Genomic DNA, 20,657 nt, shown 5'->3' on the forward strand with positions numbered 1-20,657 from the left:
CTTTGCATGTTTATTCAGAAGTGTGTTCAACAGGGCTCTTCCCAGGAAAGTAAAGTATGCATAGGATTGTAGTCACAATATGTAAAACAGCCCTCAGGTAAATTAAAATTGTGCATGCCATAGTTTAGCATTCCCCCCTCTCCCAGTTTTGAAATACTTCTGAGGATGAGTTATTACTCAAAACATGTGGGGCAGGGGTAGGCAACCTTTTTGGGCCTGTGAGCGCATTTGGCAATTTGAGAAACTACCCTGGGCACCACCACAAACTGGGCACACTGCAGGAGGAAGGATGGGCCTGTAGCCACCTGCTGTCTTCATTTCCTCAGAATGTCTCTGAGCCCCACATATGGCCCAGAGGCATTCATGAGAAAAGAAGATGGGACTAGCTAGAAGCCCAAACTTTGCTTTGAAGTGATCCCAGCTGCCAATAAGAAATTTTGTTATTTAAAAAAAATTAGAAGTAGGAACTTAAGAACATAAGCAGAGCCCTGCTGGATCAGACCAAGGGTCCATCTAGTCCAGCATTCTGTTCACAGTGGCCAACCAGCTGTCAAGGGGAAACCCACGTGAGTGCAGCAGCACCCTCCCACCCATGTTCCCCAGCAACTGGTGTACATAGGAGGGGTAGGGCATCTTGGCAGCTGCCAAGAAAAGTGCGCACATGGGGCATGTGGCCTGCCTCTAATGCTAGGGAACTGTGTTTGTAGAAAAGAACTTGGAAGAAATAGAAAAGGTTAACAACTGACAACTTACTTGGATTACTGCACTTTTCTCTACCCTCGTTAGTATATTTGGGTTGGATCCAGTTGGGGCCTTGCATGTGTGGCCAGCACCATTGGTGCCGGTCCACATGTGGCCAGCCATGATGCAGCGCTTCTGGGGGGAAGTCCCAAAAAGGGCAAAAATGCTAGTTTCTGGAAGGGGCAGGTTGCGCCCCTTCCTGAAACAAGTGTTTGTGCTTGCTTTGGGGCTTCCTCCCGAAAGCACTACATTGCAGGCAGGTGCGGTAGGGGCCGTGTGCGGACCAATGTCAGTGGGACTGGGGACTGGGGCCCAGCAGGACTGGCCGTGAGTGCGAGTTCCCAAGTGGATCCAACCCTTTGTTTGAAAAGCAGAATAAAAATATATAATAAAATACTCCCTATAAGTTCATATAGAGAAGCCAACCCTTTCCCCTCCCCCCGCTTTTTTTCTGAGGGCAAACCGCCCCATGGAACTATGTGCACAAAAGAGGATGTCCTTTATTTGGAACAATAAAACAAGTACTTGCTACATGTAATAAAAGTATTTCCATAGTATTCGGGAATATAAATTAAATTACCACTTTTGGTTGTTGTTGCAAACCTGTCATTGGATATATCAGTTATAAATAGAATAAATTAGAAGACAATGCAATTGTTTTAAAATACAGCAGTCATTCAGTAGAATACATAATCATGTGCACTGTCCCATCTCAATACTGTTTAAAGCTATTATATAATTATGACCAAAATTTAAGTTCGAGACCTCTGAACGTTTCACGACTTTCCTGCCATCTAGCCATGGAGACACTGTTCTTCACTGAATGTAGTTATTAAGATTTAGAGAAATCATCTAGAATTGCATGATAAATTGCAGGACTAGACTTGAATTGGCATGCTGCAGTCAACATGAGGCCTCTTGGAATTACAGTAACTTCTCTAAGCCATCTTCTCCTAGGCCCCATCTACAAGGGGCTTTTACTCCAGTTCTACTCTACCCCCAAGTCGATCGTGGCAGATGACACATGCTGCTCCCCGTAGCTAGCCGGGTGTTTCTTGCCCTAAATCTGTCCCCGTCCCCCCCCAACTCATTTTGTGAGGTATTTTCGCGTCACAGCGGCTTCAGTGCAATGTGGGAGTCCATGTGACCCTCAGCTGGCTTCAGCACAGGCTGGTGGAAGTGCCACTGATTGGCGGAAGGGAAAGTAGCCTGTGGTGGGAGAGAGCAGAGGGGTAACTATGTCTACCTGGAAGTAACTCATTGCCTTCAGTTCCATGTCGCTGCCTCTCACTTTAAGGAGTCGAGCTTGAGAGTGGGGGCGAGGGAGCCAGCCCTGCTGTTTTAAAACTGTGCAGCTATGAAGGAGCACAGCTGAGAAATGGTGGAAGCTTGTTGATTTGAAGCTGTGCAGCTGAGAAAAGGTGGATGCTACGCAATTGCTGATGTTAATTTCTACTTGTGGCAGAACTTGCCTGCCCCAACTAATGCAGCTTCAGCTGCCATATACGCTTCAGAAGTGGAGGAATACAGCACTGCGTGTACCGTGGAAAGAGCTAATTCAATTCTGTGAAAATGTGGATTTTGCCCAAATCACTTCACAAAGAGATTCCATTTAGATGGCCTCTTACTGAATCCAGATTAGTCCAGAAAGAATAAGAACCCCTAGGTTGATATATGATCACAATCAAACCTGTTAACAAGTGCACTGGGTACTGGAAACATGTGCAAAATATATGAACTGAGTTGTTTGCATAGTATGCAATTTTGTAGGTTCGGCAAAAGTAATTTCCTTGGATAAGTGTGAGCCATGCTTCATCCATCACCAGATAAACATAACAACATCCTGTCCTTGGTCAAAGGAGCCTCTGTCCCACAAAAGCAAGGCTGAGGCTTGTCAGTCTGCCTCAAAGGCACTATTTGTGGCCCCCAGATATTCTGACTTCTTCTTATGTTTCATCCATATTTTTTGGAGGAGGCTGGGTGTGCCATACAAAGTGCTTCCCGTCAAGGGTGAGGAAGCCTCAGTTCCCTGAGTTGGGCTTATGTCATCTTCTGTATTTTTCTGTGAGAATCTTCCAGGCCTTCAGTGAAAAGAAGGACAGGTTCAGCATTTCAAACTCGAGTTCCTTCAGAATAATTATTGAATGTTTGCTATTTTTGTCAAATGATTTGGAGAAATGGCTAAAAACAGATTTTTCATACTTTACATTTTCTCTTTTATGGAAAGACCATTTTTTATGTAAATCGTGTTCTCACAAATTAGGATTTTAGGCTGGTGTAGAGATGCTCTCTGTCTTTCTCTCTCTCACTCTCAGTTTGAGAAACTGTTCTGGGCACCACCTCAAAATGGCTCTCACACACATGTGCATGCACACACACAGATCCCCCACCCACCCTGCAATGAGGCTGGAGCCAACAGAAAGCTTTTGTAAGCCTAATTGCTGTGAGCGAGGTGTTCAGCCAGGGTCAGACCACATGAGGAGGGTTAAAGCTCCCTGAATCCCACCCACCCACATTATAATTAGGCTTTTAAAAAGCTTCCATTGACACTAGTGGAACCTTTTTAAAATGCCTAACTGCTGCGTGCTGGTGTGTGTGTGTGTGTGTGTGTGTAGATGCTGCAGGCCAGTCAGGGAGGCCCTGTGAGCCACATCTGGCCTGTGGGCCACCAGTTCCCTACCCCTGCGATATACTAATAGCAAACATTCTGTGAGTGTGGATCTTTAGGTTGTCAAAATAGCACTACCCCTCACAAGAGGGAGATATCAGCAAGCTTGGGGAAACCCCAAGGTTTGCAGAAGTACAGTAAAACTTGAGGGGAAAAAACTAGAGAGGAAGGAACCCAGGACAGTCTAATAATGGAGTATCCTGGAAGAGGGCATGGCCGGCTGGAATTCTGAACAGGAGCACTCTGCTGCACTGCAACATTGTTGTAAGTCCCACTTGTTAAATAAATGTATAACAACCAATTCCAGGTAAATTCTTCAGCATTACCTGGATGAGGCAGTCCCTGAGCTTCTAATACCTACAGAACCTTGGAACCTTCTAGAGACTGGGGAGTTGTTGTACAAATGGTGGATTTTCTTTTCTCGTAGTGCTGCTGCTGCCTTCGCCGCTGCCAGCTCCTGAGGCCTGGACGCACAGCAACTCTTCTTGCAGGCAATCGCCATTTTTAAAATGGCAACTTCCTGGAATTTTCAGGAGGTTGCCATTTTATGGTGACTCCCTGGAAGAAGACGAGTTGCTGCACATCCAGGCCTCAGGAGATGACAGCGGTGGCGAAGACAGCGGCGGACAAGGCGGTGGCGAAGACAGCGGTGGCAGCAGCAAAGACGGCACAACGGAGAAGGCAGAGGTGGGGCAGTGACGGAGAAGGTGCCGGCTGCGGCGGCAGCAGAGGACGATGAGATCCAGGTCAGGAGTCGGGGGGTGCGCGGGGGGGACCCGAAGCGGGGTTCATCATCCGAACCTCAGTTCGGGGCCAAGGCAGGTCGGGGCCCCCCGAGATCTGCCCAAGCCGAATCAGGCCTGCGGCTCCCGATTCAGATTGAGGGGTCCCTGCACAGCCCTATAATTCGCCCAAGAAACTGAGCACAAGCAGAGGAAGAGTCTGAACTCCAAAGTCAATCTACATATTTGACCCCAGAGAGGCTAGGAGAGGGGAGAAACAGTGAGGTAAAGAGGTGTGTGTGAGGGGAGAGAAATAGCGAGGCTAGAGGCTGCGCGGGAACTAGTAAGAAGAGAAATAGGCTAGAGGCTGAGAGGAGAAAGAAACAGGGAGATAAAGTGGTGAGTGGGAAAGAGAGCAAGGCAAGGGGCTAGGAAGGGAGAGAAAGAAGGCTAGGGATGGGGAAGGGAGATAAATAATGAGGAACAGGGCTGTGGGCAGAGAAATAACAAGGCTACAGCCTGGGAGTGGAGAGAGAGAAAGAGCATGCAAAGGGGAAAGGTCTGTGTGAATGGAAGAAGTTTGGGTAGGGTCAGAAAGCAACTCTTTCTTTTTCTTTCTGCCCACTGAATGGCTGATTGGTGGCAGGTTCAAGAATAGGAAGGAGAACCTGATGCCCTAAGGTTTTTCATTTTTTTTTAAATTAAAATTAAAGTTTTGAAGAGGGCAGGGAGCTTCACGGGCACCATTGTGGACCCGTAGGGTAGACATTTTAGCCCTATGTTCAAGCCTTTAAAGCAGGGATGCAGAACATCTGGCCCTCAAGATGTTGGACTGCAACTCCCATTATCCCTTACTATTGGATATGCTGGTTAAGGCTGATGGGAGTGGTAGTCCAACAACATCTGGAGGGCCACACACATTCCCCACTCTGGCTTTAAAGAGCCTAAATAATTAAATGGCTCAAGGCATCAGAATAAAATCAAGAAACTACACCCTCTCCAAACTACAATTCCCAAGTTTCTTTGGAGAAGTCGTGACAGTTAAACTGCCATAAAACAGATATATATTTGTTAAGCAAATACTTTTGGAAATCTACTGATCATAGGGACATAGAAAGCTGCTTTATACTTGACCTATCCACCTTAGCATTGTCTACACTGACTGACAGCAGCTCCCCAGGGTTTCAGACAGGGCTCTTTCCCAGTCTTATGTGGAGATTCCAGAAATTTGATCTGGGACTGTCTGCATGCAAAGCATGTGCTCTACCACTGCCTCTCCACCCCTTTTACTTATTTACAGTTAATCTTTAATTCCCTAAGGGTGAGATCCTATGCATGTTTAGTCAGAAAAAAGTCTTACAACTCCCAGCTGGCTGGGGCATGCTTGGAGTTGTAGGCCTTTTTTTCTGTCTAAACATGCACAGGATTGCACTCTAAAAGTCCCTTTTTTGGATGTCATTCTGAGCCACATGCTATGGTCCTACTAAGCGTTTTAGCCCAAGTAGTAGCTGCACTGGATATAGAAGAGTGTGTAATGGAAACAAAACTTACTCTTCTGCAAGCACACTGTTCTTCATCACTGGTTCTGTGGCTGAAATCCATTTTACAGTGTGATGGGACATTGGGGATCCCGGAGGCTGCTACATCATATGGTAATTAAAAGTATTAGTAACTGGCATAAAACATGACAAGATGCTATTGAAAATACAAAATAAACGTAGCTACTATGCTTTCTAATAATAGTGTAGAAGAGAGAATGTTGACATCTTATAAACTGTCAGGTATCAGGGGGCTGACTCTTGTGGTTCAGATCTATTTGGTAATCCATAAAATATTTAACTGATATGTTTTAGCTGCCTTGCATTATTTTAGAAGGAATACAGAGTTGAAAAATAAGAAAGAAAGAAACTTGAAACACTGAGCAGGGATATTGAACTTCAGAATCATGGGCCAAATGCAGCCCTCCAGGGTTTCCCACGTGGACCTGACCCCTTCCCTTTCCCCTGACCACCAATCATTTGACGATTTCCCAACTTTTGCACAGTACCCCGCTCTCTAAAAGGTTGAAATGCACATGAATCTACACATAGATTCTCCATATGAATCTACACATAGCAGGTATACCGTTATCATACCATTGTAACTATTGGTACACATGACACCAATGGGCACCAACAGGTATGATAACAGTATAACTGATGTGTGTAGATTCAGCCTTAGTTACTGGGAGTAACAGCCTTAAGCTAAAATATGCTGGTGTTTTTGGCACTGCCCATTTTGCCTTCAGCCCCTCCCACCATTGGAATTCCCGCCCCCCGAGAGCTTCTCTGAAATTGAATTTGGCCCTCAGGTTGAAAGAAGTTTGACATCCCTTAACTAGAGAGAGTGGTGTCAAGTGGCTGTGGGAGGATCACTTTTGATATATCTATGTTGATAGCCTCATCATTTGAAATATTACTGTCCTTCCATATCATTGCTAGATTTGTGGACATGTAAAGTTGGATCCAGATTTGCCATTCTGTGAACAGAAGGGCTTCTTCCGTTTACAAAAGGCACCAGGGTCCAGAGCCTTTCTACACAAGGCTTTTATTCACGGGAGTTTGCAGGTCCTTTATATAACATCGTTATCGTCCAGGGCCTCTCCCATGCTTTGCAGCCATGATCATGATTTCTTTCCTAACAACGAAAGTCTGGTGTTATTTAGAAATGGCGGAATGACAGCCTCATGTAATTGCACAATTCAACTATACCACACCACTGCCTAGTGGTTGTATAATGAAACATAGAAAGGCAGAAAATGAAAACCCCCAGAAAAAAGCACATCTAAAGGAGCCAATCTTAATTATTCCACAAAGAATCCAGAAGCAGAAACCTCAGTAAAGGTGCGGCATAAAAGCCCCATGTAGAAATGCCCCAGTGGTGACTTCTCATTGGAGGAAGGGGGCAGGAAGGCAATCTGCCATTTCCCCCTCCAACTTCCTGTGTTGCCTCTTGTACTGCTCCAAGGAGTCCTCCAGCTCACTAAAGCAGCTTTTCAGTAGCCACGGGGATGCAGGGGGAAGGAGGGATCCTGCCAATTGCCTCCCTACCCCTATCCTACAGTGCAAGCAAAACTCTGTTAAGTGCTACTCTAGATCCAACCTTCTGTAAAAAACAAACAAACAAACAAACCCTCAAAGGATAATGTTTGTATTGCTGCTGGAGATTTTTCTTTAGATTTATTTTTATACCCTCTGTCTTTTGATCACTACAATCTTATCTCTTGATGTTCCATTCTTTTCTGTATCTCTGTTGGAAGGAGGGTTCAATCAAGGCAAGCGCAACAGCATCTTTTATAAGAGGATTAAGGATGTTAAATGAATTTTTACGTGGAACAGATTCATAGGGCCTGTGTGACAATAACCCCAATTCACATGTTATCTCAGAGAAGTATTTGGCTTCAGATTATGTCTTACTTACCAAAGTCTTTGCATCTGACTGCTTATTGCTATAGCAGAATGACTGTTGTTTAGACATTCCTGCTGCAATGTACAATAGAGAGGAGAAACTTTATTATTAAACAATCTTTTTTGTGGGTAAAATGTATAGTACAGAAATCTGTAAAGTGCGTGGTACTACAATCAGGGTCATTTTTGTGAGTCTGCAGAATGAGAAATCAGAATGGCTAGCAGAGGTGAAAATTGACTAACTGGGAAATGTAGCTCTCTCATGTCCTTCCTTGTTGGAGACTAGGATTGCTAAATTACAATTTCAAAGATATGTAATGCCAGTGGCGATGGTGTTTTGTGGTGTGATGTCTGGAATAAAAGACATTTGTCCTTTCTGCGGAGAGGAGGAGCCACCATTATTTCCTATGATACTTTGCCTTCTACAGACATGTTTGAGCATTATGTATTTCTCTAACATTCTTCCTTAAAACGGTAGTTGGATTATCATGTCAGCTCTCTTTTCTATAGGGTAATATATACCCTTCCTATAGCATCGTTTGTTGTTGTTGTTCAGTCGTTAAGTCATGTCCAGCTCTTTGTGACCCCATGGACCATAGTACGCCAGGCCTTCCTGTCCTCCGCTCTCTCTCGGAGTGTGCTCAAATTCATAGCATTGTTACCACAGCTTTAAGGTGCAAGATCTCACTTTAATTTCATGGGATCTTTTTGATTTGCTCAAATGGCTAACTTTTTCAGATGGAAAAGCTTAGTGGAAGTGAAAAGTTGCTCCATCAGAAATGTTCTGATGATTTTGTTCATCTCAGTCCAACCCCCCCCCCCCCCCCGTTCTTGTTGCAAGAGATTAACAAGGCAACCCCTCTGAACAGTTAGCGAGCCTGGGTAGTCAGTTAATTTCTGGGACTTACTGTGTGTTGCAGGGCATTTGGTAGAACTAGAGAGAAATCCTTGTTGCTTGTTTTGCAGAAGGCTGAAGGCCCTCCCATCTTCATCTTTGCAGAAGACTTGCATGAGATCACCTTGGTGTGGTAGCAACTCCTCTGTCCCCTGAGGATGATAGTCAGACACCGCTACCACCTACAGGGAACAGGTGAAACTGTCTCATTACATATTATGTACTATGTGTAGATTCAGGGCTTCCTCACACGGAGCTTTTATCCTGCTATTGAGATTGGTTACTCACAGAAGTCTGCAGGTCCTTTAGATGATGTCGTCAACTTCCAGGGCATCTCCCGCACTAAATGATCTTTATTCCATTTTTTAAAGTTCGTAGATAATGACCTATCAATTTACAGTGCTTCAATTCCCTCCGTGAAAAGAGGAAAACCCGCAATAAGAGGAGCTAGATCACTGGCCCATTTAGCGGCTGTACAATGAAACATATAGAAGACTCAGATAAGGGGGAAAAGGAGGGGGGAAGGGAGTGCGTGTAAAGGGAGTCCGTCATGATCCTGGATTTAAAATGGAAGCAGAAAGCCCCATTTTAAATGTGGGATTTTAGGCTGGTGTAGAGATGCTCTCAGTGTCTACTGTGAATAACCTTTAGTTATTCTAGTATAGGATTTACAGTGCTGTTCTCCTGGCCCATAAAGTAAAAGAATTAAAAGTACTGTCATATTTACAGAAATGTATTTATGGAATTTATGGAAAACACAAAGTATAAGCATGAGGATAGTAAAGTGTTAGATGAGTCACCTAATGTAAGTTACTTCTCTATAATTCTACAATTATCTAAAAGGACTAAAGTGAACAAACCTGCGTCAAAAGGCTTGGACAGAGGAAACCTCCTCTCTCCCCACCCCCCAAAAAGTGAAAACTGTCTCCCTCCAAATGAGCTATTATGAACCTAGGCTCCACGTCCGACTTGCATATTCACTAATGAAGGAAAAACAGGAAGGCACCAAATGCAGCCAGGGTGGCTTGTTAACCATGCAGTGTTGCTTGTTCACCATCCTGAACAACCCAACAACAAACCATGGGCTTTCAAGGTGGCTTGTTCGAGAAAAATAAACGACACGGTATGGTTAACAGTCACCCTGGCTGCGTCCAGACAACACGATAACCCACAGTTCAAAACAACTCACACTCGATCACTGAGCATGGGTTAGCATGTTATGTGAACAGCCCCAATGTGTTTTGAATCTGCTGACTTCCTCAAAAGATGACAGACTATCTTCCACACCATCTCAATTGGCGTGGAAGATAGTTTTGGGGCGCAATCCTCTGCATGTTTAGACAGAAAAAAAAGTCCTTCAACTCCCAGCATGCCCCACTTTTGAAAGAGTTGCCCCTGCTGAAGAAAGAGACAACACCTTGGGCCATAAACAGTAACTTAGGCAGCTACCTTATACCAAATCAGACTATTTTTCCTTCTAATCCAGTATTGTCTATTGAACTGATTAGCAATGGCTTCCTAGGGTTTCAGGTGGAGATCTCTCACATCATTTGCTACCTGATCCTTTTAGGAGGAAATGCCAGGTGTTGAACCTGGGACCATCTGCCTGGAAAGCATGTGCTCTACCACTGAGCTATGGTTCCCCGCATGTCCTCTGTGACACCTTTTAAAGGTGTCTCTGTTCTCTGTTTGAAGCCGTCCTCTATTTGAAGGTCTGTTTGTCCAATTCCAAGTTAATGATAAAGAACCATAAGAACTGCTGCCCATCACCAGTTAGCACCTGCGCAGCAGACTGAACAGGCAGGCACACCTGGTCACAGTCTTCCACACTATGTTGTGATGTACTACATTTCTATTTAAATTATAATATTTATAAATTTGCTTCTACACATATGAATTAGCATATGCCATGTTATGCACATCATTGTCCTCTTTCATCGTGATTCATAAGTGGCCATCCTGTTCACTAGAATAGTAGTTTAGCTACCTCATGAACCTAAAACCCTGTAATATATCATTCCTTCTGGAACTTTGTGCAAGTACCTGCATCTTGGGGAGGATGTTGCTCTCTCTTACGCATACGTGGGCAAAACTCTGTTGGCAAAGGTCACCTTTCAATAAATTAAACCAATTCCCAATGCTTTCTGGTTTCTCAGTTATTTTAAACACAGAATAAGAAGTGTTTCTGAGTTATAATTTCTGTTAATTTGTTAAGGTAATTTTCTTTCATGTACAGGCTATGTCTGAAGATTTCCCCAAACCATACAGGCTATTTATGAATGATGTCAAGTTTCCTTTTGTACCAGTAAATGTGTCAGTTCCACACCATGGCCTTGAAAGATCTGTGTTCAGCTTCAGCGGGCAAGAGATATCCCCTCTAGTAAATAAGATTATTCTTACCTTTTTTGATTGGATGCATTGTGTACTTTTGGCTTTTCTTCTGACTGGATTACATGCTACAAAAAGAATGGAAACATTATCAGAATGAAGAGATTGTTCAAATTGCCTTTATGATAGGCAGGCCCGGTATGTGCACATAGCATCCTCAGGCAGCTGGTGGTGGCTGGGCCTGGTGGCTACCATTTAAATTTCCCACAATGCCCCAGAGTGTTACACTATGCTTGAAGCACTGTGGGAAATTTAAATGGTGGTTCCCAGTGTCTGGCACTGCCCAAAGTGTTGCTTCTGCTCCCTTTTGCTCCCACTATCACATAAGCCCGCCAGGGTCATCCATATGGGGGGACTCACTGATGTAGGCCTACTTGAGGGCACTTTGCCAAGGGACCCCTCAAACCTGGAGCCAAAAAGTGAGTGGCAGAGATAGAAATTGAGGCCCCTTTGTGTGTTGTGCTCTTACAATTGAAGATAATGATATAGTACACAATTCACTGAGTTTCTTAGAATTTTAAAATGATATCTCTTGCATATGAGCACTTGCTGATTCACAATAAAGTTAATATACAATCCCCAATACAAATACAATATGTAAACTACAAAACATGATCTTGCCACTGATATCCGTGCCTTGGTGTGAAGGATGGTTGATGCTAGTCTCAGCAACCCTGCAAGGTAAGACAGGCCAAACCTGGCCACAAATCCCCATAGTAACCCAGTAGCCTTCCACCCTGGCCAATAGGCACTGGAGTTAGCACTGACGTTATGCCAGACACACCACACCAACTGGAAGTTGGGGAAAAGTTTATTGAAGGGAAAGGAACAATTGGGAAGGAAGGGGAGAGGTGGTAGGTTGTACAGGAAATTACAAGCAAGCATATAATGAGCCAAACACCCAGGAAGGCTGAGAGCCTTAGCACGCACCTCCAAACAAAATAACAAAGCTAGCTAGTTTGTCCTATACATACCAAAGTATGGGCCTTCCAGGATAGGCTCCAGCCTTCAACACCACCAAGGATATCTCTACACCAGCCTAAAATCCTGCATTTAAAACGGGGCTTTCTGCTTCCATTTTAAATGCAGGATCACAACTAACTCCCTTTACACACACTCCCTCCCCTCCCCATCCCATCCCATCCCATCCCATCCCATCCCATCCCATCCCATCCCATCCCATCTGAGTCTTCCATTATCTTTCACTGATCTCGCTCCTCTTCTTGCCGCTTTAATTCTTTTCATGGAGGAAACTGAAGTGGAACACAATGGGGTAATCTGATAGCTCATTATCTGCAGTCTATTTAAAAATAGACTTCTCAGTGAGCCCCTGCCAAAGGAAGTGAGGTGGGTGGCTACTAGGAGGAGGGCTTTTTCTGTTGTGGCACCCCGGCTCTGGAATGAGCTCCCTAGTGAGGTTCGCCTGGCGCCTACATTGTACTCCTTTCGGCGCCAGGTGAAGACCTTTTTATTTTCCCAGGCATTTTAGCATTTTAGCTTTCTAAATTTTTATCTTTGCTGTTTTAAATCTGTATTTTAAACTCCTGTACTGCTGCTAGGTTTTATTGTGGTTGTATTGTTATATTGTGGTTTTAATGTTCTATATATTTTAAATTGTTTTATTGTGTGTTGTTTGGTTTTAGTTTTTGTGAACCACCCAGAGAGCTTCGGCTATTGGGCGGTATAGAAATGAAATAATAAATAAATAAATAAATAAATAAAAATGGAACAAAGGGCATTTAGTGCAGGAGACACCCTGGAGAGTCACGGCATCATGTAAAGTGCTCGCAAACTTCCATAAAGAAGCAATCTCAATTGCAGGATAAAAGCTCCTTGTGAAGGGGCCCCAAGAACCATCAGGACAAGAGAACATGGCCTGCCTCTTCTCCAGCCCCCTATTTAAGGCCCAGCCCTAGCAACTCAAGGCAGAATTCGGATAGCCAATCAAAGCTCAGCCCCAGGGTGCATCACCCTCACCTCAGAAGGGGCAGGATCTTCTCACCAGATCCAACTGTTATCTCTTCCCCAATTAACACAGACTGAGCTTGGCCTTGCGCTGCAGAGCCCAGGAACTGTTAGATAACAGCCAGTTCCAGGTGGTCACCTTGGATGTGACAGCCCAGCCTATTCTCATGGCAGAGAGCAGGCCTTCACTCTTGACACTTGGTAACACCCATATCTGATTACTGCAGTGCATTATATGTGGGACTGCCTGTGAGTAGCACTCAGAATCTGCTACCCACCTATTACTACCATCAACATCTGAGGCCCTCCTCCAAATGCCTCCTTTGAGGGAGGCTCAGAGGATGGCAACAAGGGAGAGAGCCTTCTTGGGGGTAGCCTCCGATTATGGAATTCTCTTCCCACTGAGGTCTGCCCGATGCCAACATTGTTATCTTTTCGGTGCCAGGTTAAGACTTCCTGCTACTTTCAGGCATTTGATAACGTATCATGGGGCTTTTAATGTCAGTTGTTTTTATCAGGCCCTGGTATTTTATTTTGTATTCCCATCTCCTTTTTTGTGTGGGGATGTTTAAAATCAGGACAGGATAGTACACATTCCCAAGAACATGTACTATCAGTTTAAAAACTTAGCCATTCTGTAAAATGACCCCAAATAGCCATATAACCCTGGAAGCAACAGCAAATATCATCTAGGAATTAAGAAGAAAACTGGGCAAGTGATGCTTCAGCCCATTTAGAGTCTTGGAAGAGGAGCATTTAAACAAAACACAGATGAGGGGAAGGTTTGAGGAATTTGTAACCGTGTCCAATGTTATGCTGTTCAGTTGGCATCTTAGTGGAAAGTAGAAGAGACTGAAAAATATCTATGTACATCTTCCTTATTTTTTCTAATGCAATTTTAATTACATAAATGATACTCTAGATTAAACAGCATGTGCCTTATAAATATGCATCTGGCATATTTTTAGCTTGCCCATTGTAATCCCTGTAGCTGAAACACTGTATGTCTGCAGCCAGAGAAAGTGGCCCATTGCTGTACCCAAGGGCGAAGAAAAGAACTGCATGAACAATTCTAATACAGGCAACACCTTCCTGAATGGTTTTTTAAAGGAACGGTTGTTCATGGAGAGTGTGCCAGACTGATCCCCACCCACCCCCAATCCTGCATGCCCTGAAACAAGGACATAAAGAACTGCTTTATTTATACTGACTAAGACTAATGGTCTGTCAAGGTCTGTAATTAGGGGTGGTAACATTTGTTTTAACATGTTCTGGCACCTCAGCCTAAGTGCCTCTGAGTACATGAAAAGTGCCCTTCTGAAGGACACACCTTAATGCAAATAGAAGCACCTACTGCTGGATATAACTTTGCATACAGAACATGCATGTTAACAGCAAAAGCACTAAGAACACTTTGGGGACAGGGAAGGTGGGCTTTACAACATCCTGCTCTTCTGGCTGGCAACTAGGGAGAATAAATTTCTGGCCATTATTTGACAAAATCTGACCAATTCATGGAGGGTCAGGCCATCAATGGCTACTAGTCAGGATGGCTATATATTACCTCCAGTATCAGAGGCAGTATGCCTAGTACGTCAGTTGCTGGGGAACATGAGCAGGAAGGTGCTATTACACTCCCGTCCTGCTTGTTGGCTTCCCAAGGCATCTGGTGGGTTTCTCACAAGAATTGTGGGTTTCTCAAGAATCTGGTTGGCTGCTGTGTGAACATAATGCTGTGCAAGATAGGCTCTGGTCTGATCCAGCATAGCTCTTCTTATGTTCTTATAGCTGGTCGTCAACCCTGTCTCTGCTGCTAGGATCTCAGGCAAAGGGCTTACTCGGCATTGCTTCCTAATATCCTCAGAAAAGATACAAAGGATTGGACATGGGACATTATTCATGCAAAGCCTGTGGCTCCTCACAGGTGCAGTAAAATGGATGAGGCCAAGGGGACCCATCAATCTATTATTATTGTGATTTGTCATTACACAGAGTGATGCAATGTGCTGAATAGATGTCAGACAATTCTGCCACGGATCTTGGGGAGGCCGAATGCCAGCGCATTCAGCTCCCTAAAGTCGGTGGTGGAACGGTCTGCCCCCCCCCCCCCCCGGGACGGGACTTACCTTGGGCGGATCTTCCTGGCGGCGGCGGCTCCGGTTTGGTGGCGGCGGCCAGTCTTCCGACCGGCTGCCGCCACTGCCATTTCCAGTTAAAAAAACAAAAAAATGTGATAGGCTATGTAAAGATTTACGTAGCCTATCACTGCTAGATTTTTAAAAAATACTGTGATAGGCTACGTAAATGTTTACGTAGCCTGTCACGGCTGATTTAAAAGAAAAACAACAACACGCGTATGCAAATGGTGGTGCCCATGGGCACCGCCATTTGCTTTCCTTATTTTGGCACGTCTTAGTCTACGTAAACATTTACATTTGTTTAAAAATAGCGTAGACGCTACGCTATTTGCGTTCCCCTTATTTTCGCCATCTTAGTCTACGTAAATGTTTACATAGACTAAGTCGTGCCAAAATAAGGAACACAAATGGCGGCGCCCATGGGCGCCGCCATTTGCGTATGCGCGTTTTTTTTTTCTTTTAAATTAGCCGTGATAGGCTACGTAAACATTTACGTAGCCTATCATGGCTGACTGCAGGGACGCAAACGACGGCGGCTATGGCCGCCGCCATTTGCGTCCCTGCTAGCCAGCGGCCGAATGCGTCCCTGCTAGCCAGCGGGGTCCCTGCTAGCCAGCGGCCGAATGCGTCCCTGCTAGCCAGCGGCCGAATGTCAGCGCAGAATCCCTGCGGAGCGGAGCCGGCCGGCCAGGATTCGGGGGGGAGGGATGGAGCGCCTTCCCCCCGGCCAGAATTTCGGGGGGAGGGACGGAGCGCCTCCCCCCCACCGCGAATGTCACCCTTCGAAAAGGTAAGTGACTTTCGTACATCCGTATGTTCTACACCAGACGTTACTCCAGAGATGCTGAGGTTCAAACCTGGGCCTCTGTGCTTTTAATAGTTGCATAGGATTTCAGTGGACTCAGGTGAGGGAGAAAAGCTTCACTTGCTGACATTTCTTCTTCTGTACAACAGCCCTCACATCCGCGTGGTCATCCTCTCACAGGCTGACAAGGTTAACTCAAGACATTATGTTGCCTGAGGCAAAACAGGAGGGCTCCCCTCCCACAGCAACACCATGAAGAGAAGCTAGCCAGACTGGCAGTTGAATCTTACCTCAACATGGGTGATGGGGTATCCTCCACTGCACCTGAGGGCAGCAGGCAAGCTTAAGGGGCACTGGACAGGCTGTGTGGCACACACAGCTCTGTCCTCCAACACCTCACCCCCACTCCCTGCCCCCCCGCGTCAGGCAGCCACTTCCCCATGCCTAATGGTGGGTCTGGACCTGCAGGCTGATGTTTTCTATTGAAAAAGGTTCCGGTGCTCAACCCTGGGCCCCAGAACATCCCCCTGCAAAGTCAGGTTTATGAGATACCCCTTTTCAAACAGGCCTCCTGCCCTGACCTACTATGACTGAGCCCCTAGGTCACACCAAAGCTTGCCCATTAAAAATTGACTTTAAAATCCTAGATTCCAGTCGAAGTTAAAGTTGCTACCTTTCCCCATCTTGCATGGGCTCCTGTGCCTTTAGCAGCTGTGTGACTGAAATTCCACTGCAGTGAGCTTTTCCTGCCATTGCACCTTTATGCCAAGAAAAGCCTCACCTGTTGAATTTCTGTCTCTTACACCATTCTTAAAGGCATAGGAGCCAAAAAACAATACAGGCCTAAAAAAAGTCAAGTTTTCTGATTTAGGCCTGGAAAATGGAGTCTGTTTTTGGTGGGCCAGGTTCTCTGGTATGAGTGAGATAAAATAAGTTCCCTCAATACTATGTTTTTAATTGTGTCTTTCAACAAGCCAGGCTCCTTCACCCATCTTAAAGCAGGACAATTGACTTAGGGTGTACTGGTTTGGTGTGGCTGTGAGATAGAGCTTTGGCTGGTAGCCCTTCCCCTTAGCTTAGTACATCTCATCAGCAGTGAAAGGATAGTGGTACTGGAAGCAAATGACTGGGAATTTTAAGAAATTAGCCAGGGAAATATGTTTCAATAAGGATTTGCATATGCGTGTGTCTGTAGCAAATAACTGCGGGGATCATAAACATATTATTGTGATCCCAATGATAATTTTATCAGCCTTTAAAAAATCATCATAAATGATTATTAATTAATCCTGATTAATAAATCTGAAAAGCACAACTGTGTTTGGAAATAAATACTAGATGGCAGTTTTCTCCACAAAGTTTCCCATGCTTAATTTATCTTCTTTTTGGGATAAGGAGTTAAAAAATCATAGTTGCATGAATGCATATTGATCTTTGTCTGACTTTTGCTCTTCGTGCCACACTAATTCGATGGTTAAATATGCAATCGGTTCTAGAAAGAGCCTGAATTTGAAAATAGTTTCTCCTTTGATCCAGCGGGCCATGACTGAACAGAGCCATTTTCTACACTTAACTATTTAGGGTTTCATTTTTCATATCCGTAATGTAATGTTCTGTCATCTTAATGGTTACGTTGGAGGTCTAGCCACAAAGCCACATGGAGTTAGGCACACCGATTGCACACTGTTTCTTCTTGTGCAAATACTTCACCTAGCTAGCATATCTAGGTATCTGCCTTGTATTCTCTCCAAGAAAGGGGGGAGGGGGATCAGAGATCACTACACAACAAGTACAATACAGCGAGCATGCATCTGAATGTATCATTTTGAAGCCTTTTTCCTAACATGCCATTTCAATAAAACCCACAGTCCCTGCAATAGCTCTGGATGACTGGTACTCACAATTGGAAGAAATCACAGTGAAGACTTCTAAATTTTCTTCACTGCAGCTGTAAATCTGGTGCATTTTTTCACCTCTCCCTCCTGGCCGCCTATCGGCCTCATGCAACTGCTCTGAACTTCTGGTAAATAGGTTTCACTAATCCCATCTGGCTCTGTGATCATTGTCCAGATCCACAAAGGACAGACTGATGCTGTGATCTCATCTCATTCCATATTCTTCATTGCAACATTTTCTACCGCCGTCTGCCTTTGTATGAATTCTGCTCACGCCAGGGCTTGATTTTGCTCTTCCTTAAAACCACTGCCACACTAGTAATATTTTATTAGCATAGCCCCTCTTGTTACCATGCAATTTACAGATGCCCCCAAGAATAATAAGCATCAGACTGAAGGAATGTTGGCTGGTTGTGTATAGATGGGGAACTATGAAATAAGAGTTACTGAAATAACTGAATTAGGCATTCTTTTGTAGAGTTTATTCTTCATTGTAGACATATTTTCATTTAAAAAATAAAAATAGTAGTCCTTTCTTTTTTTAAAAAAAAAGGGGGGGGGACCGAATAGTTGATACATGCTGTGATAAAAGCATACTTTACTTTAAAATGTCTCTTGTTTTACAAGCCAATGAGATAAGATGCTCCGAAATGCCTAGCCCTTTTATCACTGAGATCAGCATTTTCAAATGTAGACACTGGCCTTAAGCACTCAAATCTACATTTAGCTCTTTTAATAGGTGGTCTGGTTTGCTGAGGTGTTGAGCTCCTGCTAAAAACAACAGAGACCTGCTGCAATTGTATACCCACCCATTTACTAAGGAGTAAGGCCCACTGAAGCCACTGCAGCTCTCCCCAGCACCTTTGATACTTATGCCCCTAATAACTAATGCACTTTCGGTGGATGGATTTTGCATTTTCATCACTAAAATACCACAGTGATAAGTGTATCAGAAATGTTTTAGCTGTATAAACCTTTTGGAGAAGGATCTTTACAAAATAGCGGTTTCAAAGTTGTGAACTAAGTGCATATGCTAAAGCACTTTTTTTATTTGAAGTCATATGAAATGCTTGTACAGGATTAACCTAGTTCTGGGTCAGAAACATGGGCAGGTATTAACATTCCCTGGTGACCAATGTAATGGAAATACAACTTGCTGTCACTGCTGTGATGCACTAGAATGTTTAAGGGAGAACATCAACATTCAGTTAATTGGCCTGAGCCAAAGACTACAGTTTTAGACAAGAGTAATGGCTTCAAACAAAACAAAAGAACAATTAGTAGAATATTTGCATCACTTGACCTTCCTAGGCCAGTCTGCAAACTGTCCTGTAGCATCAAATCTATGACGGTGGAAGGGAAGAAAAGCTGTTGTTCTAGAAAACATTGGAGTATTTAAAATGTTCAGGGAACAATCAATATAATCAGTCCAAAGTTCAATTAGTTTTTGATTTATTGTGCCACATGTTCTGCTTGTATGACTGATGTCATTAACGTCAGACTCGGCTGGTTTGTTCATCTGTCTCCGTCCAGTTCATCCCAAACACAAACACGCTAAACAGATGGGGAATTTCATGGCCACAAATGGAATTGTTTATCCTTCTATTGTTCTTGTGTCAAGCAATCAAACCAAATATATTACCAACCAATAAAAAGATCAGTATACCATCTATTCAGCAGTGAGTGGAGGAGGTGAAGCAACAGGGATTTCAAGCTTTTAAATATGATCAGAAATAATAAAGACCCACACTGAACCACAGACAAAAATGGAAAGCTGTAACAAATGTCTTTATTTCCCCCACCTGCCAATTTTTGGGTACTCAGTAAGGAAGATGCTCGTAAGAGAGCATCCACATCCATTGAAAAAAAGTTTTTCCACTGAGATATTGTACTCTAGAAGACTTTTCTACCTCTGGCAGGGACTCCCTATATTTTGTTATAATATAATTTTGGTTGTTATATATTAAAAATAAATATTTTACTTACCTTGATGTTTGAGGTGGAAAGAAAATGTTTGGCTTAAAAATAACAAATGCTGGACACGTTACTCTTATCACAGGGATGCTGCTGCCTACTGAAAACTCCTGTGGCAAGTGTTTTCCTCTTCCCACTATAATGTTCATAAGCTCTTTCTGCACCGAAGTCCACCATTATGTAGGGATTATCCTCACCCTTGCTTTACATTCCTGGTCTCTGTTGTGGGTGGAAATTCTCATGGAGTAGTGGAGTGAAACCTTCAACACAGTAAGAGGGAGAATTTGCTATAAGGTTTTCATAGGGGCAGTTATCGCCCAACCCCCTTCACAAGTTATCTGCATCAAGGCTCTTCCACGTGTATAAGGGGAGGCAGGGCTGCTGGCCTCACCCCTAATGTCACGCAGCTTCCTGTCCCCCACATGACATCCATACAGTCAGTGATGTGGTACATTTTGAAGTGCAGGTGTCCATCATGACAGTCCTCAGCCATTTATTTATTTATTTATTTATTTATTGCATTTATACCCCGCCTTTCTCCCTCTCGCAAGGAACTCAAGGCGGCTCACGTTATCCACCTCCTCACCACTAAGGAGAGTCTAAAACTGCGGGCAGCTGTGTTGATGATCCACATCAACAAACCAGTTCTGGTAGTTTTCATTTTTTACGAGCAGGTCTTTTGCAAAGCTAATGGGTTGTAATTGCCCATTTGAGACCAAGCCATGCCCAAATACTTTGCATTACAAGAGGAAACAATATATTTTGCCTCTTCATTTTCCCCCAGCTATTGTGAGGATTGCAGCTAAACCCTGGGGGAACAGAGAATTCTGAGAGAGGGTGGCAAATAATATCAGTGTCCCCGCTAATAAAGTGCCAGCCAGCGCTGTGTCTCTGGTTCTACCACTGCATACGGTGCATATCAGTGTTTGCAGAGGGGAAGCCTATGCACATAGAGCTCTATTGAGTGAAGGCTTCCCCACATCAGATGGCTACATTCAATGTGAGGATGTCGGGATGGGG

The 20,657-nt window shown here is 44.1% G+C and overlaps 1 protein-coding gene across 1 annotated transcript; it reads right to left on the reverse strand.

The window, feature by feature from the left end:
* Positions 1-1,220: 1,220 nt before the first annotated feature.
* Positions 1,221-17,892, reverse strand: VXN (vexin). Its single transcript, XM_084849401.1, has 6 exons — positions 17,670-17,892; positions 10,873-10,928; positions 8,486-8,654; positions 7,591-7,652; positions 5,683-5,771; positions 1,221-2,822 (listed from the first exon to the last, which is right to left on the reverse strand). Exons 1-6 carry the CDS (start codon positions 17,731-17,733, stop codon positions 2,636-2,638), a joined length of 627 nt encoding a protein of 208 aa, XP_084705527.1. The 5' UTR covers positions 17,734-17,892; the 3' UTR covers positions 1,221-2,635.
* Positions 17,893-20,657: the final 2,765 nt, after the last annotated feature.

Source organism: Heloderma suspectum, chromosome 4 (assembly GCF_057233095.1).
Source record: "Heloderma suspectum isolate Gila_16-S chromosome 4, 16-S_ref, whole genome shotgun sequence".
Classification (NCBI taxonomy): domain Eukaryota; kingdom Metazoa; phylum Chordata; class Lepidosauria; order Squamata; family Helodermatidae; genus Heloderma; species Heloderma suspectum.

Coding starts and splice junctions, on each gene's coding strand:
- VXN (XM_084849401.1), bottom strand. CDS start 17,733: ATGCACCAGATTTACAGCTGCAGTGAAGAAAATTTAGAAGTCTTCACT. Junction 10,929..17,669: donor CACTGTGATTTCTTCCAATT/GTGAGTACCAGT, acceptor TTCTTTTTGTAG/CATGTAATCCAGTCAGAAGA. Junction 2,823..5,682: donor AACAGTGTGCTTGCAGAAGA/GTAAGTTTTGTT, acceptor TTTTCACTGAAG/GCCTGGAAGATTCTCACAGA.